The following is an 18,820-nucleotide window of genomic DNA, read 5'->3' as shown; positions in this document are numbered from 1 at the left end:
CATATGAAAATGAGATGGCTAAACACCTTATTGAATTTTTCTCATTAATTAAACATAATGATTCTTTGCAACCGATATTTTACAAGTAATACAAATCTCGATGGTTCTCTGAAAAGCTACATGCAAAGCGAAAGGTGAAAGGTCAAAGTACCAGGTCTACAGATGCTTCGAGAGGTCGCTTCATTGCTTTGGCAGTCGACTGAGTCTTTTAATAACAGGCAGCGAGCACATGATGGCAGTGGGCCAATGGGATTCAAGCGAATTAACATACAGGTAAACAGCAAGCAGAGGTGCATCATGGGAACGGCATTGCATTGTGGATAGGTGAGAAGGAAAAAAATATTCTGAATGCAATATACAACGTACAAAACACTAGGCATGCACAACAACAAAAATGTTCTCTAAAGAAATGAATATTACACCTTAAATTAGTATTGAAGCAAAAATGCATCTACTATACCTTAGTTAAAAGCATATAAGAGAGTAAAATATAGATGTTTGAAATTCAGGAAAGTTAATTAAAACAGCAGCTTGCATACACACCATAAGCATTTTTATATTGCTTCAGAAAAAAATGCAAAACTTTCAAGGGCCACAGGATTGAAGAACTTCTGATAAGTTAGTTTTCAAATATAAAATAATGAATGTACTATGTACAAGATCCAAGTTGAAAAAAAAATATGTCTTTAACTTTTATAAAAGTAAGTTGTAATGATGATCTAGCCTAACAAAATGAAGTGGCAAACTGAGACAAACAATTCAGGCAAAAAAATATTCAAACACAAGATTATTTAGGCAAAACAGTTTGGGTTTGGATCTTAATTTTTTGTCTGAATTATGCGGATAATTGTCTCAATTTTTCTCTTCACTCTGCTAGTGTGGATCTGGCAATATGCAATAAACTTCCAAACTTAACAAGTTTTGAATTTGAAGAGTAGGTTTCTCAAATTTCCATTTCATTCCACCGTATGGTTTCTAATGACTAACTTATCTTCCATTCTGTTTTCTACCACATTTGAAATTTTTTCAATTTATAGTAAACAACTTACCGGGATTACACTAAGAAAATACCCTTTGAAGGGTATTTGGTGTCCTCGGATATCAAGATAATTTTATCAAATAATTCTATTCGTACTTTTAACTATAATCAGTGACCAACCCACTTAATGAGAGGTGGAACTCTTGGCTAGAACAGGTACAATAGCTAAAAATAGCAAAAACAGCTAAAAAATAGCAATGAACTGCTTGGAGTATAAGTAAGATAATATCTTTATAACTTATAACCATCCTTTGGGCAGATAGTTTCATTTAAACAGCTGAAATAATAATAAATAGTGATTGATTTAGACCATGATGAGAAAATCTTCCTGCTCCTTGATAATTGTTGTAAGAAATCTAAAAATTTTATGATGGAATTCTATGAAAATAAAGTCAAAGGGATAGCTCCAATGCAAAAAAAAAAAAAAAAAGAAATGAAATACCCCTTTTCTATGTTTAGCACAATAGGTAAATCCCCAAGGTTTGTATAACAAATAAAAAATGTTTTATTCTAAAGCTCTGAGTTGCAACTATGGCATTTGGAAGAAAATGGGATAGTATTTAACCCTTAAAATGGGAACAATGAATGACATTTTCCCTGGCCAATAAAGAGCTGTTCTTCATCATTTGATGTTTCAGGATTAAAAGTATGAAAGTGACAGGAGATAAAGGGCTAAGGGTGAGTTGGGGGAAAAACTAGAAATAAAGTGGAAAGGACTGTAGGGAGAACACAGGTTTAGAATGGCCAGTGGAAAAGATGTTTTGGAAGGCAGTCTGGATAGAGGCCATCACAGAGAAAATCACCGTTCTACAGGCAGAACTGTGAACATTTGAAAAAACCAACAAGATTCAGAACAAGAAAGCTTTGAGTATTCTTTCCTCCAATGTCAGTTTGCCATGATGTAACTTTCATGACACCACTTGTATTTAAAATCTTTTATTCCAATATATTTTTACATTGCTAGATAATGAAATTTTTTTTTTTGCTTACATTAGCCTATATTAACTACATAAGGCTACATAGCCTGTTCTCATAGAGTGCGCTAACAACATGAACTGGATGAAACAAAGTGAAAGTGTCAATCATTCAGTTGTGTTGGGACTCTGCGGCCCCATGGGCCGAGGCCACCAGGTTCCTCTGTCCATGGGGTTCTCTGGGCAAGAATATTGGAGTGGGTTGCCGTTCCCTTCTCCAGGGGGTCTTCCCAATGCAGGGATCGAACCTGGGTCTCCCACAATGCAGGCAGATTCTTTACTGTCTGAGCCACAGGGAAGCCTATTAACTGGATGGTTAAACTCAAAATCATTTTGGCCTGGACTTTCTGGATTTCATTCTTGATTCACTTTTTCAATCCTTGGGAGGTGAAGAACACACCTACTCCTGGGTTGATCTTTTCTGATATGCTAATGGGAGAGTGATTATGTCTCCAAAGGCTGGTGCTTATGAACAAAATTTTGAACAAAAGATCATTTAACGAAGTCTCCAGGTAGAAAAAAGAGATATTAAGTATTTCTCCCTAGGATAATCACCTGAAAGGTTAATATTCTCTTTTTTCCAATCCTCATTTGATGAAATGTAATTTCCACAGAAATTATAATAAACTAGGAATTCAAAGAAGCTGAGAGCTCTGAAGTGAGCTGGACACTGACAGCATCTCTTTCTACCACTCGCTTGAGTTTATCTTTACTAGATCTTTCCTTGTCTTTTCAAGGAAACACGCAGCTCCTGGAGTGGACATATAAATATCTTGCACATCTCATGCTTTGAGGGACACGTGTGGAATGTATTTTAAAAACTGTATGGGTGAATAATCATGTTATAATGTGCCTTTGTAGTACACAGATGTTCTGTTTTAGAGGATAACATGTGACTGCAGCCATATGTTTACCTATATTGAAAGATCTTCAGGCTTAGAGCAGACCTTAGAGATCCCCAAGGCCAGTGCACCCTGGGAGCTTCCTTAGACACCTATGCAGAGAACCAGATTCTCTTTAATTGAGCCCCTACTATGGGCCAGTTACTGAATATCCATTCTAGCTGGCCTCACCAGCATTTCTGATCCTCTGTCCCCTCTCCAAGCCTTCTCTATAGCGTGTGTGCATGCAGCGAGGTGTTTGATTTTCCGGATCAAGGAGCAAGCCAACTTCAAGGCAAGGCAAGCAAACCCAGTGCCAGGCCTTCAAGGTAAAGACCAAACCTGAGGAGTCAAGAAACGTGGACGACAGTAACCAGAGCTGCCACTTCAATGCAGAAGAAAGGGATATGGACAAGTAGGATGGAATGCAAAGTTCCTGAACATGTTTTCCTGACTAGCTGATGGCAGCTGGTCTTGTTTCCTTTTACAAAATAAATATCTCCTGGTGCAGCCCCATTTTGGTGTGTGTGTGTGTGTGTGTGTGTGTGTGTGTGTGTGTATAGAAAGACTGTTGTCTTGAAGACCAGATACCCTTTGTGTTAAAATTACCAAAGAGAAGCTCTGACTTATTTTCACATTTGAAAAATTCTGGTGAGGATGATGCCCATGTTTTAAGAGGTATTGTACAAGTATAAGGCTCTAAAGGAAAGAGATGCCTCTTTTTCTGGACTCAAAGCTTTGAATTCATTTTCAGGGTCCAATTAATCAAAAGAAGCAGAAATTCCTGGACAACAATAAAAACTACACTACAGAAATTCTTGGAGCTCAGACATGGAACCCAGGTGAATGGAATACTAATTTCTGGCTGCAATCATCACTCCCATTCATTCTCTTAAAGAAATAAAATAATTGTTTTTCCTTCATAGTGCTGAGTAATCTTGTTACTAGAGTAAGAAGACTTTGACTTCATCCAACTGCAACTGGTTTCAAATGAGCCTCTGACTTTCAAAAGACACTGCAGATTCAGTAATTTTCACGTCATTGTCAGAAAGAACCTGATGCTTTTGTTCTGAATCTACATTCCTTTGGGTTGTCTTTGACGATGCTGCAAGACCACCTGAAATATCAGAACTCCAAATCTGGCACAGTGTAACAATCGAGGAAACTGTGGCAACTAAACATACTGACATCCACTCTAACAACCTTTGTGCATCTTGATGAGAAGGATGGGAAACTGCACCAAAGAAGGGCACACAGCGTCGTAATTTAAAGAAATCGGGCTGTGTGCATAAACGTAACGGCCATTTCTTCTCTCATCTCCACCAACCCAGGTCATCTACCACTGACTTATTCTAGGTACACTGCTCCTTCCATGATTCAAGAACGTACTGACTGTAGATGTTAGGACTGCTACTTCCAGGTAGTGTGTGTTGTGTTAGTTGCTCACTCTTATCTGACTCTTTGCAACCCCACAGACTGTAGCCCGCCAGGCTCCTCTGTCTATGGAATTCTCCAGGCAAGAATACTGGAATGGGTTACCACTCCCTTCTCCAGGGGATCTTCCCCACCCAGGGATCAACCCAGGCCTCCTGCATTGCAGGCAGATTCTTTACCCTCTGAGCCACCAGGGAAACCCACTTCGAGGTAACAGGCAGATAAATCAAGGCTCAGACAACTCAGATAAATTCAGGGCTCCGCGCTAAAGGTCACTATTAGTACCAAGGAATAAGGACTGATTTTTTCGTAGTTCCAGAAACAGGACCCCATGATGCATTTCTATCACATCATGGAGGACCGTTATCCCTGTCACTAACTGAAAGTCAAGCTCCCTGAGGGCAAGGAAAACTGCCTAATTTATTTACTCCATCCAGCAAGTGCCCGATGAACGCCCGGTCTCGTGGGTGATCCAGTGTCTATCATACATTAAAACACAGACGTCAAGCCAGAGAGCTCACACCACAACAGATGAATTCTAGAAGCCAGTGTGGTGGCGCTCAAAAGGCCCTTGCCTAGGCCACACCCAAACCAATAAAATAAGAAATCTGGGGGGAAGTGATTACCCTTGGAAACTTTCACGTGCCCTCAGGTAATCCCAGACTACAGAAGCCCGGCTAGTGCAGTCCACGGGGTTGGAAAGAGTCGGATATGACTTAGCTACCGAGCAACAACAACGTGTTCTAGGCAGGTGCTTCTCAAACGTTACTATGTATACAATCCACCTGGGGATGTTTGAAAATTCAAATCCTGATCCCAAAGGTCTGGGGCGGGGCCTGAGTCGAGCTGTGACAAGCTCCCAGGGGTGCTGGGGAGGCCTGTGTCTAAGAGACAGGACAGTGACTCAGGAACTTGGGGCTAGCTTCCAGGCCTTTTATTATTCTTATTTTTCAAAGCACCATCCATTCAGCTCCATCTTCATGTTTCATGACTTGATGTTGTGCATAAATTTTCTTTTAGGGAGAGAGTGAGTTTGCAGCATGGCCTTTGTAATAAGTAACAAGAAGTGGGGAGCAAAAAGATGGGGGCAGGGGCTCCCGGCCCGGGTCCATCCTCCGCCCGGTTCTCCTCTCTCCCCGGCTCCGGGCCGCCTCGCTGGTCCTTCCAGCCGGGTCCCGCCCGCGTCCGCGCTCAGAGAGGCGCGCTGGGTTTGGGGAAGGGGCCCTCGCACCCGCCCCCGGCTTCCCTGCGCCCGCCTGAGGGATTTACTTATTGTGCTGCGAAGGGAAGGAGGGAGGAACGGAACAGAACGAAAACGAAACGGGCGGGGCGGGGCACCACGACAGGACGGAGGCAGCGGAGCAGCGGGGGCGCCAGCCGGCCCCGCTCCCGGCGGCGAGGCGCGCGTGCGCGTGCCCGCGCGGAAGGCGCGGCTCCGGGCGCGCGGGCGCGCGGGCTTCGGGGAAGGTGCGCGGCGCGCGCGCCCCACTTACCATGACTGTGGCCGCGGCCGCGGCTGCCTGGGCGGCCACCGCGGCCTGGTTGGCTTGGTGCTGCGCAGCTTTGATTTTGGCCTGCAAGTGTGCAGGAGGGTGAAAATATTTGCATTTCTCCCTCATGCAACGCCCCTTTATGTAATCCATACAAACGGTTACGGTGTTGTCGTTTGTGTCGACCATGGTGCTGTCGGCGGGGTGTGCAAAGCGGCAGTCGGTCTCTCCCCGGGCACAGTTCCCTCGCTGGAACTCCCTGCAGACCTAGGGCACGGGGAGAGCACACGATGGGGTAACACAAAAAGACGAGGAGCAGATGCGTTCCCTTTCTTTGAATGCTGGCTTTTGTGCCATTTCCAACCAACATTCGATTATCCAGAACCCAAGTCACTGGAATCCCGGGCAAACTGTGATCACTCGAGTTTTGCTTCGCCCTGTTTTCTGGGGTGAGAATCTGTACTGACCAAGTAAGTCAAAATCTACACTTTAGCTAAGTTAACAGAGAAAAATCAACAAGGCACCCACTGTTCTTGGGTTTTATTTATTTATGTTTATTTTATAGAGAAGGGAAGGAAGGAAAGAAAATATATATATATACTAATTCGGAGATTACATATATATATACACATACATATTTACACACACACATATATATGTGTAAAATGTGGTCTTCTGTATATAACTACATCTCATTCTACCATGACAACTCTGGGAAGTTGCGGGGTTTTTTGCATGGAGGGATTATTTCACCAAAGATCATGCCTCAAGGTCATGGCTGCACAATTCCAAAAAGAATTAAGGAGATCTGACAAACTTGCTTCTCCTCCCTGAGGATGGGAAGTGAGAGCAGGGTGAATGTGAATACTCCCATTTTCCCCTAAATCTCTCCCGCTCTACAAAGATAAGGTGGGCTTCTAATCATAGATTACAAGAACTACGATACCCAAGACACCCAAACTTTCATTTAAGTCACAATATTATTTTTGACAATAAAGAAAAGATGAAAAGGAGAGAAATATGGGAAGAGATAAAGCGGCGGGGCGGGGCGGGGGCGGGGGGGAGTAAGTAGAATAGATTTTGAAGTGTTGATGTATTGTTTCTTTTTCTTATTCTTCAGTCCTTGATTATCCTGAAATCTCTAGTAACTAAAATGCTCCATCCTTTGAGGATTCCCATGGATCAAGAGTTAACTGTATGAAGAAAATTTTCCTTGGGATTTAAAGAGTATTCTTAATCTTGCCCTAAATATCAATAACATGAAATAACACAAGAAACATATAACAGTTATATTTATAAATATCTGTATCAGAGAAAAATTATTTGTGAAATGGTAACTTCTTTTCTTCTCAGGCTCTACATCTAGTGTTGATGTGCTTATGTGGTGGTTCTCATCTTGATCACTAGTGACTTATCGGAAGGGTCACTGACATGACACCGGAAGCCTTGTGAGAGTCAAAGGTACTTGGGAAATACAGTTTCACTGACCAGTGGCCAGGCAAGTTTGAAGGCCAAGCAGATAAATCACAAAATTATTAATTGTTTCCTTCTACTTTGGATATTATCCAACATTCCATCTTTAGCTCATAAAATGTACAAAGGAAAAATTACTAAGCTGTTCCCACAGATTGTGAGTAAGCATCCCCATGTAACTGGAATAACTCGAGGCCGAGACTGCATTGGGTGTCGAGCATTTATTTACCTAGGGGCTCTGTGTGCAGCCGACCTCATTCCTGCTTTGAAATGAATTGCAAGCTGTTTTGCTAAAGTCCTCGTGAATCATTTTTACATATGTCTTTGTCTGCCAATCCTGTTGGGAAGGACAACTTGTTCCCAGCTCGACTGATTTGTTTTCTAAACCACAGTCACGTACTGAACAGGAAAGCTTCACAGGTCCACCAGGTGGCGCCCTGAACACTTTTCCAGTCCTGGGAGAGGACTGTTCAATATTCACAGGGGTAGGCTGGATCAAAACAGTAGCACGGGAGTTTATAGTCTTTTCATTTGGGGATCCATATACTTCAGATGGAAGCTGATATTAGGCAACATTTTTTATCACTTTCAAGATTTATTGAGTAAATATTTAAACAAATGCACATTGAAAGAACATTCTCAAATGATCCCAAGATAAAGCACACTATATATCCTAATTTTACATATGTATCACCTAACTATAATGGGTGATTGAATTAAAGGAGCCCTTTGAAAAATCTATCGGATTCTTTATACTCCATATAAAATGCTCTATTAAATATCAGAGCATACAGTAGTTAAGATAAATGGATGCTCTGATTAAAAAGAAATTTAACCCAGTAAAGTTAAACCCAGGTGAGCTGGTTTGACTCCTGACTTAAGAATTACGTTTTATAAATATGTTTTCTTGACTTTTCTAGAAGACTTGAATATCAGTGAAAGAAAATAACTCAAATCAATAATTAGACTCTCCCAGGCTCTAGTTCCCCTTGCTTACCTACATACAACCGGCTGGAACATGCTGGAGCAGCCACAGTAGTTCTTAAAGTACTGAAATATGATCCTACCAGTTGGTCTGTAGTCATTTTCCTACTACCTCCCACCTCTGTCCTGAGTGTCCCCTTTGTCCTGGCTGCTGGCTTCCTAACCTGCTCATCCCCAGACCTCTCCAGGATCCAGCAACGGTTTATGCCTGACACAGCTGGAACCCTTGGGAGCCATTTCCATGACCTACATAGTGATTGATTCAGCCTTCCATTGGTTGTTGCATATTTTGCCTCTGAATATACATCCCACACAATCGATTTTTATTTGTATTGAACTTATTCTTTTCCCACAGACTAATTTCCTTTATACTCGGCCTTCAATTCAAACAGTAGAATTATGAAATGCGTGACTTTTAGGTGAATCTGTGTGTGTGGCTGTTTTGCAAGACTGAATTGGTACCTTACAAGCATTCACTTCCATAGAAGTACACTGCTACCCCCAAAGGCATCTCAAAACACAAATATAATTGAAGTACCTCCAGTTTGTCAGTCCTGAGAAGTTTCTGAGTTGCAGTTGAGCCCGGGACAGTGACGGGTGGACTTCCGGGAACAATAACAGGTGTGGTGGGTAGAATTTCCGTTGGGACTAACCCAACTCCAGGGGTTACAGGTGCTAAGTAAGGAGCAAAGCTAATCGCCGTATTTGTCCCTATTGCGGGACCTACAGGAAAAGTGGGCTGTTAAAGGAAGATAACACAGGACAAAGACGTCTTTAGAATAAAACTTTAAAAAATCACCAGCAACATCTACTCACTGCATATAAGACTCTTTGTGTTAGTTGCAAAAATCAGTGCTGAACTGTGAAAATTCATTAAGCCTCTCTGTTTCGTGCTTAATAAAAACGGAACCATATAGACCCTCTCTTTCCCAAACCATATAAACACAAAGGAGAATGTCATAGAAACCTAACTACAGGAACCGGGTTAAACTTTTATTCCCATGAAAGTGTTCTCAAGAAAAGAAAATGGTTATTCCATTCCAGTGGCTCATCATTCCACACTAGTGAGTGTTACAACATGAGGGCAGTAAAATTTACGGAATGCTAACTCATGATCTTTGATGTGTTCTACATGTCTCTCACAGGGAGAAGAAAAAACAAACACCATGAATATAGACTGATTTTCAGACTGATCAAGTTTGTACACTCTCAAGAACTGGGGATTATTTGGTATTTTATTTTGCTCAGACTTACCAGTATGCCTCCATATTCTATCACTAGCATGTAAAATCCCCAAATTCATAGCCAGTTTTCACATAGACCTGCTATTTCTTGCTCTAGCTCAACTATGTCTAGATCTGGTCTTCTTTTCCCAAGAGGATGCATGGAAAAGCTTGAACTTTTCTGTTGGCCATTAAAAGTTGCTTTGGTTTCCTAGGTCACAAAGTCAACTCGGCAGTGATAAAGGCATAGAGTACCCTATTAAAACCTCTTTATCACTGTCCTCTTTGTCCAGGGATAAGACGAAATATACTAGAGGGTGGATGGGATGATGGTTTTCAAAATCTTCACCTGAAAGTACGCCTTTCAGAAAGGAGATAACGCACGTTTAAGAGAATGACAAACTTGGCTTCACTTTAAAGGAGCTGATGTTAAAAATTCAAGATGCTAGATAAAGATTTTTCTCAGAATAAATTTTGCACTGATTTGGGACCGTATCGTTTTGTTGGTTTGTTTTTGTTATCAGATGACTTTTAACCTATTCATTTTTGGGACCAGTTTTCAGACATTTGCAATTACACGTTAACGCAGTTTTCTAATACTGAACAACGCCGTTGGCCATGTCATGCTCCTTCTCTATTTGTACATTGTGGGTAACATTCTTGTTGTCTATTTATAGCTCTGAGTTGTGGAACATATGGGGAAAATAATAATCTGTGCGTATTAAACAGGTTTTTTGTTGACAGCAGTAACAGAAAAATATCTCTTACAAATGATCATGTTAGAAAACAGTGAATTATTGATAGTTTGCGCGGGGAGCTCTTAGAGAGGCTGAAAGTCTTTACTGAAGTGGCTGGGGGTGGGGAGGGATGGAAGAGGTGATTCTAATGGCCTGTGAGAGCTGCTGCTAGCATTCCCGGGAGGGGCTCTTAGATCTTTATGGCTCCGACATAAAATTCACTTTGGGAGAAAGTTGCAACATGAGGTCTCAACATGGGAAATTGACGGCAGCTAGGGTTTTTTTCCTCCTTGACTTTCTACAAAATTTTATATGTGTATGTTTTCCATTTTCAACCCATTTGAGTCATAATTATAGAACGCTGTGGTTTTCAGTAACTGTAGCTTTTATAATTCAGTACCGTTGAAAAGAAGCCAAGTGATTTAAATGGTATAAGGACGAAATAATGTTAAGATTTAAGAGAATCAATTCTGAAAGGTCATAAATCACAAAAAAGACCAGTGATTCAAAGAACCAGCTAGATCAGAAATGCCTGGGGGGAATTTCATAGATAGAGATATCACAAATTCTGACTTAACAGATCTGGGTTGAGGGGGGGTCTTGAAATTTGCATTAAAAATTTTATTACATGATTTGATGTGCAGCCCAGTTTGAGGACCAGTGTCATAAATGAGTGAAAATAAATATTAAGAAAACCTAGTACTAGTTGTGTAATTAACTCAAAGACTAATGATCAAAATAAACATTAAGAAAAAAGCCCTCCCCCACATCTCCATTTTTGACTTTCTATTGAATAAAATTCCCAATATCCCTCCCTTGTAGATCATTTGAAGCCCAGATGAGCATGGTGACAGAAATTCATGTTGTATCTTGACTGTCCATGGGCTGTCAGAACCTCAAAACTCATTTCCCCAAACTTTTTTGGATATCAACAAATCTCTTGCAATTAGCTAAATTTTGCTTCCTCAAATATGTTACTTTTTCATCTAATTTAATGATCAAAAAGGAATGTTGCAGTTTGTTCTACTGATGCACAGCTGTAATAGAGTTCACGGAGAGTATTATTTAAAAGTAAAAACACAAATATGAGACAAAGGGAGACATTAATTCAAAATCCTGAGGTTGGCCAGTTATTCCTTTTTACCCTAGGCAGGAAAGTTTTACCCTGAGCTTTTCTGCAGAAGGGAAGTAAAACTACTTAGCTTAAAGAGTTGGGCTGAGCAAGATGTTATTTCTCTCTTACTTCCCATAGTTGGACTTCAAAAATAGCACCTATCATTAGTAGTGTAAAAATTAGGATTAATAAAGTCCCCCCCCCAAATTATCCATTGATTCTATAATAGGAATGTAATTAGTATAGCAATATAACAATAGAGGTATAAAATCTTATTAAGTGAAGGCACACATTGTCTCTATTTTGAATGTAGACTGGGAAAGTATATGTTTTCTTTCATGTGAGAGTTAAAAGTTCATAGACTTTATGAAGATAAGAGTCAATGAAATATTTTCTCATCAAGAGTGTTTTTCATTGAAGTTGAAAAGTAAAAAAAAAATAGTTATAGTGCTTTTCAGAGATGGGCACTATATTATTATTGTTGTTGTTATTATTAGTGACAGTAATACCTTACATCTGTTAAGGTTGGGCTGTTCTCAAAAGCGTCTGCACACACCGTGTCTGCTTTAATCTCCTCAACACCTGCGAGAAGCGAGCCTGGCAGGGAGAACTGCACAGTCTTACAGGTGAAAGCAATTTAGACCAGAGGCTGCATGGATTACCCAAGGTCAGTGCTGCCAAGGTGGAGTCGAGGCAAAGCGCCCCGGACTGCTGGCTCCCAGTCTGGGGCTGTTCTGACTCCTCTGCCCTTACTAGATTTTGTTGGTAATTTCATCAAACAGAAGAAGGGGAAAAAAAGAAAAAAAACAAACCACCACGAGCTGTCCTTAAGACATAAGCATACAGAGTGAGCCTTGGTGGGGAGCCATGTCCCACGGTCAGCCCAGGGCCTCCTGCAGACAGGAGGTTGGAGCTGCTCTGAACAGCCGCCTGCCTGGGAAAGTGGGTCTCAGATCTTAGATTCGAGCGAAAGTCTCGAGGTAGAGTGGAGGGTGATGTCTGGATTCGGGTCTGAGCTGGTAGCTAGTAAGGCAGCATCTTCAGGGGACTCTTGGGAGCCCACCCGCCAGGGCCGGGAGAGCTGGCCCTGTGGTTCCTGTAGGGGGGCTGTTGCCAGGTGGTCTGAGATCCATTTGGTCCTTGTCACCTCCCAGCACCAACTGCAGCGAGGCCAGAGGACAAGAGATGCAGGAAGTCTTCTAGAAGAAAATCACGTCCGAAATGCAGGTCTTGCCATCTTCCCTCTGGACTTCACCCCGAGAGCCTGTGTTTCTCTCCCTGGCTTCTCACTCTCCACTCTTCTTCACACACACACACACACACACACATACACACATGCACTTGGATATTTTGTAGTGGCTTGAAAGGATCAGGGCTGGGGAGGACTGACTAAGAGGCCTGACGTAGCTCATGGCTCTAAAATGTGGTCGATCGCCTTTTTAAAACAAGAACATGAGAGCTCATGCATTTAGAAAACTCTGACTTCAAAGGATAGGTATTTGGTACTTAAACGGAAAGGCCTAAAACATGGCATCTCTTAAGCTTCTCCCTTTACTCCCATAAGCATCTCTGGAGGGCAGGATGCTCAGTGTGAGATCTTGCCACTAAGGACTGGATTGCACTGGCTCTTAATCTCTATCCTACTAAAGGCCACCCACTTGCCACTTTATTGTGAGTGTACATGTGATGTTTGTGTGGGAGTCGAGGGGTGGGGCCGTACGGTTGGAAGGAAAGGAAAGGAAGAACTGCTGTCATACCCCATTAGGAACTGCTCGGAGAAGGAAAAACTGCCCGGAGAAAGGTGAATGAGACTTTGCAGACATAATGAATTTGAGACAGAAGAGTTATAAGAGGAAAGAACCGTTTGCATTGTCATTCATTCAATAAATATTCATTGCTGGTACAGACATGGTGCCAGAACACGGTGTCTCCATTTATTGAACTTAAACCCTAATGGGGAAGAACAAAGAAAGAAAATTTTATGGAGAAGCAGAAATGAAGAGGCCTCATTTCTGAGATGGACAGAAGATAGAGGCTAGAGATAGAGATTGGCGGTGGGTTGCAGCCGATAGAGTTGGAGTCCTTATGAATATGATGACGTTAAAATGTGAAGATCAGTAGGAAGCTTCCAGCAAAAGTAAGGGCCTTTAAGCAAACAGGAACTCCGTGTGTTCACAGAGCTGAAAGTGTGGTTTGGTCTCAGTGGACACAGCAAGAGTGGCCTCTGATGAGGTGAGCTGGGTAGGGACTTGACCGCAGATGACACTGTCCATAAAATCAAGGCTACACGTTTAGACTTTGTCTCCAGTGAAACGGGAAAGCATCAAAGGGTTTTAAGTAAGGGAGTGACGTTATACCATTTATGTGTTTAAAAGATTCCCCTGGTTGCTGTGCACACTGGAATAAAGCAAGAGTAGTGGCTCAGCGGCAAAGAATCCACCTGCAATGCAGGAGACATGGGTTCGATCCCTGGGTCGGGAAGATCCCCTGGAGAAGGAAATGGCAACCCACTCCAGTATTCTGGCCTGGGAAATTCCATGGACAGAGGAGCCAGGTGGGCTATAGTCCATGGGATCGCAAAGAGCTGGACACGACTGAGCGACTGAACAAACACCACAAGGAGGGTAAAGCCTACAAAGTACTTTGAAAGAAAGGTTGATGGCAGCTAAGATGAGGGTGCTGGCAGAAGGAGAAGTAGGTGGGCTTGAGGGCATATGATAGGACTTGCTGGTGAACCGGATGTGAGAGAACCTGTTTGGTTTCGGTTTGAAACTGCTAGCTACACTTACTGAGGTGAGAAGGTAGTAGAATGAAAAACTGGTCTTAAGCATGTCAAGTTCCTGTGAAAAATCTGAAGGGGAGTCCAGTAGGAGGTTGGGTAGCTAAACCTGGAGCTCAGAGGAGACGTCTGGATTGGGAACATGCTTTTGGTAGTTCTCAGCCTGGAGATGACCCACAGCCACAGGAATTGATGAGACCATGAAGGAGCAGGTAAGTGATAGAGGCGGCCAGCACTGGGAACATCAGTGATAGCAGCCTCAATATAGAATAGAGGAAAATGAAAGTCACTCAGTCGTATCCTACTCTTTACGACCCCAAGGGGATAGTCCATGGAATTCTCCAGGCCAGAATACTGGAGTGGGTAGCCTTTCCCTTCTCCAGGGGATCTTCCCAACCCAGGGAAAGAACCCAGGTCTCCCGCATTGCGGGCAGATTCTTTACCAGCTGAGCCACAAGAGAAGCCCAAGAATACTGGAGTGGGTAGCCTATCCCTTCTCCAGCGGATCTTCCTGACCCCGGAAATCAAACCGGGGTCTCCTGCGTTGCAGGCAGATTCTTTACCAACTTAGCTATCAGGGAAGCCCAAATAGAACAGAGGAAAAGAATGGGCAAAGGAGACAGTGAAGGAAGGCGTGATCAGAGAGGAAGGGGTGCGTCCCAGAGAGGAATGGGTGCTCTGCAAAGGAGATGGGTCACATGCTACTAAGGAGAGACTGATTGCCTGTTACCAAGAGGTTGAAAGAACAATGAAAGCGTCAGTGACTACCTGTTTAGCAATATGGAGGTCACTGGTGAGAGATTTTAGCAGATGAGAGATTTCAGGGCAGATGGAAGATAAAGGGTGTGAAAAAACCATCCAGAGCTCTTTGGAGAAGCTTACCCTAGAAGGAAACCTAAAAATAGAGTGGCACTTGTGACTCTGTTTAGCAATTTCTTTGTCTTGAGCAATTTCTGCATGTATTAGTTTCCCGAGCCTGGTCTAACAGATTCCCACCAACCTGGTGGCTTACACAACACGCAATTCTTACACAATTCTTTCAGAGTTCTGGAGGCCATAAGTCTGAAACCAGTTGTACTGGGACAAAATCAAGGTTCTGGCAAGACTCTGTTCCCTCTGGAGGCTCCAGGGAAGAGGAATCAGCCCCTTGACTCTTCCGGCTTCTGGTGGCTGCGGGCGTTCCTTGGTTTGTGGCTCCATCACTCCAGTCTTGGCCTCCATGAGCACATTGCTTTTCTCCTCTTCTGTGTGTGAGTTAACTCCCCCTCTGCCTCTCTTATAAGGATGCCTGTGATTGCATTTAATCCTGGAGAATGTCCCCATCTCAAGACGCCCAACTCAACCATCAGCAAAGACACTATTTCCTTGGAAGTTTCCAGGACCTATTCTACTGTCACTAATTCATTCCTGTGACTCTGAAATTACTTGTTTGTAGAGTCAATGACTTTTAAGCTTATTACATTTTTGCGTCCTAATTTTTCTTGTGATTTAAAAACCTCTCTTAAAATATTTAAACGCAATGCTTCTTTCTCAGAGAGTAATCGTGATTATTGTCCTCTAATTAATATATGAGACTGTATGGAAACATAACTTTCAAAGAAAATTCAATTAACAGTTTAGAACAGGGATGGAATTTCTTATTAACAGGCCATTATTGAGTACCAGGGTCAATCCTTACAGATTCTAAATAAATAAGAAGTGAATGATTAAAATGAGTGAGATATAATGCACTGTTACTGTGTTGACCTAGGTGGTTCTCAATTTATTCCCATAGACATTATTTAATATGTATAACTAAATTATTTTAGCATTTAGGTAATTTAATAAAATAATTTATATGTGTGTATCAACAAAGAAACCATAAAATATACTTGTGAGTGGTTTTAAATAGATCCACTTAAATGCCTATGTGTATGCTCAGTTGCTTAGTCGTGTCTGACTCTTTGCAACCCCCTGGGCTGTAGCCCGCCAGGTTCCTCTGTCCATGGGCTTTCTCCAGGCAAGAATATAGGAGTAGGTTCCCATTTTCTTCTCCACGGGATCTTCCCAACCCAGGGATGAAACCTGCATCTCCTGCATCAGCAGAGAGATTCTTTACTGCTGGGCCACCAGGGAAGCCCTAAGATGTTCTTATTCGGGATTTCCTCCAACCAGCCTTTCCTGACTCATCTGAAATCTAGTTCCCCAGGCCTGAACCTTGCTTTGCCTTTTCCGAGTCTGCCTACCCCTCCAGGACTGTAGCTTATTTATCTGAGGGTCCTTCACACCTGCACCTGCACTTTTCTCACTCTGGGCAGAGCTGGTTCCTGGCCACTTGCTGCCACTCACTACTCTTGGGTAGAAGCCTGGAGACAAGCAGGATTGCCAACCACCTACCCAGCTCCTCTCCCCTCTTCCTGGACCGCCCCCATCTTCCTGTCTCATCTCACAGACACACAATAAGAAAATACAACTCCCTGGTAGCTATCCTTTTTGCATTTAGCAGCTTTCAGTAACAATAGAATTTTCATACAATAAAGACTGATTTTTAAACAATCGTCTTTTGTGTATGTACTTTTTTTTAAAAAAAAAAAAAGAGCAAATTTCACTCACTTCACTGGCTTTGGTTTTTTTTTTTTTTTTAATATTAGCTTGTTTTTGACAAATAATTTACAAATGTGAACGAACTTCACTAAAGGCAAAAAAAATGCACTCCTTTCCCTCAGGGCCTCATTCCTAAAGCAATTTCCAGACTTTAAGGAAATACTTTCAAACACTGTGAAATCAGGGAGAAAATATTACACAATACATATTTATAGACTGAACTCCCTTGGCATTTAATCTTGCAGTCCTCACCACGGCTGCCACACCCTCTGCAGGCCTCTGAGACAGGAGGTGTGGGTGGCTGAGGCATCCTGGTTCAGGCTTCTCTCAGGCCCGGGGTGGAGGGGGAAGCAGACAGCAGAAAGCACCCTGGTCAAGATGTCTGAGGTCTAGGCCCAGCTCCACAACTGATTAACTGCAGGACATTGGGTAAATCCATTAACTTCTCTGGTTTCATTTTTCCCCTTCCTTCAAATGACACCATTGAAACGAAATAATCTGTTGCCTTGCTAAACATGTTTTAGGCATCAAAATCTCCTCTTTGCATAGATCATCGATTCATACTCTCAATGGAGAACTATTTTCCTTCTAAGATAGCTCAAATATGGAGGTGACTGGTGAGAAAGAGCTGGAGTGACACAGATTTTTCCGGGTATCGATTAGAAATTGCCTTTGCCTACGGTTTCCTCATGCATTTTTTTTCCCATTTGGATAATCTAAAAAACCCTCTTTTTAGCATCTATTTAGCTTCAAAGCTATTTGCTTTAATTGTAGCCAAAGAGACAAAGTAGACAGAGGCCGTTTTAGGTCAATGGTTGGTACATTGCCCGTACTGACGCTTGCATCAGCAAGCCCGTCCTCGTTAGCCTCAGTGTACTCACCACGGGATGGAGTGGGGTTCCTGGAAACATAAATTGCATCTGTTGGGCAAGCATGGCTGCTGCAGTTTTTTGCTGGATCAAATTGTTCCTCCCATTAATTTCTAGTTGAGTTTTTAAGTGTGTGGGAGGGTGAAGATACTTGCAGTTCTCTCTTGAACAACGGCCCTGGGGGAGAAAAAAAGAGTCTTAGTTTTAGCACGGTTAGAAGTAGATTTCAACTCGTTGTCAACCATTTCACAATCACTTAATCTATGCGAAGGTGTGTATCTATGTGTGTAAGAGCGCAGATATGTTGGAACACACATCAGAGTTGGAACACACAGAAGTGGATCGGGCATTAGCCGATCGTCAACCTTGCTCAAACCTGTTGAACAGAGAAGCTTCCCAAGATGTTACTGTTGTTTTGAATGGATGCTAACTCTCACAAAAGACCCTAAGGAAACGTGACTGGAGAGAGTCAAGTCAGGCCCTTCTAAGCAGTGTGGAGGGTGATCAGAGGAGCACATTTATTGTGACTTATCAAAAGGAAGCTTTGAACTTGCTAAATATGCGTGCTGGCATGATGACAATATGTGAATAATTATGGACCACATTTATGCTGTGGGGACAGTAATCAGCACATCTGATTACTTGAAATGTGTGCTCCAGGTTGGCTGAAGACATACCTGATTTGAGTGATGGAAGGAGTATTAGTCTAGGAGTGGACATTTCTTAACTGATGCACAGGTGAACTCAGATGATCACCTGCAACAGATCAGCTTGCTACATGAATGCTGCTGCCCATGTCCCTGCCCAGCTCCTGTGACAGTTACATAACATTTAATGTCATGTTTTAACGTAGCGAAGTGTGTACAATGAAAGTAACGTTGGGACGTTATAGTTGGCAAAGTGAAAAATAAAATTAATTAGGTGACAGGTGGGCCTAAAGCCGGTCTTTGAAGAGTGACTGCAAATGGTAATTAATGTTTATACTGAATTCCCACCTTTTCCAAACTACCGATCAAATCATGTTGATGCGTGAATGATGCAATTTCTGGAGAAAGAATCATGAACTGTGTTAACCAGTATGAGAATTGTCATTCCTTGAAGAATTAGTCTATTTGCAACCAAGAAAAGAGAATATGAGTTTGTTTACCAGATATAAAAGTAATTTTAAAAAGCGAGCTGGGTGGATCTGGAGAAACAAATTTGTTTATAGTCATCCTAATTCTAAACATCTGGAGTTCTC

The 18,820-nt window shown here is 42.3% G+C and overlaps 1 protein-coding gene across 7 annotated transcripts in view; it reads right to left on the bottom strand.

The window, feature by feature from the left end:
* The window catches only part of MBNL2 (muscleblind like splicing regulator 2), a 164,854-nt gene that overhangs the window by 37,677 nt on the left and 108,357 nt on the right, over window positions 1-18,820 (bottom strand). For 4 of the 7 annotated variants that reach the window (XM_043891933.1, XM_043891934.1, XM_043891931.1 and 1 more), the window contains exons 3-6: window positions 17,593-17,757; window positions 8,814-9,014; window positions 5,822-6,085; window positions 152-205 (exon numbers count right to left, since the gene is read on the bottom strand). In XM_043891933.1, the coding sequence (XP_043747868.1) occupies window positions 152-205; window positions 5,822-6,085; window positions 8,814-9,014; window positions 17,593-17,757 (684 nt within the window). The remainder of the gene's footprint in view (window positions 1-151; window positions 206-5,821; window positions 6,086-8,813; window positions 9,015-17,592; window positions 17,758-18,820) is intronic. The other 3 variants (XM_043891936.1, XM_043891937.1, XM_043891935.1) reach the window with 1 other exon arrangement.

This window comes from Cervus elaphus, chromosome 30 (genome assembly GCF_910594005.1).
Source record: "Cervus elaphus chromosome 30, mCerEla1.1, whole genome shotgun sequence".
In the NCBI taxonomy this organism is placed as follows: Eukaryota; Metazoa; Chordata; class Mammalia; order Artiodactyla; family Cervidae; genus Cervus; species Cervus elaphus.
Note: the sequence above shows the minus strand (reverse complement) of the source record. Positions and strands in the feature narration are given on the sequence as shown.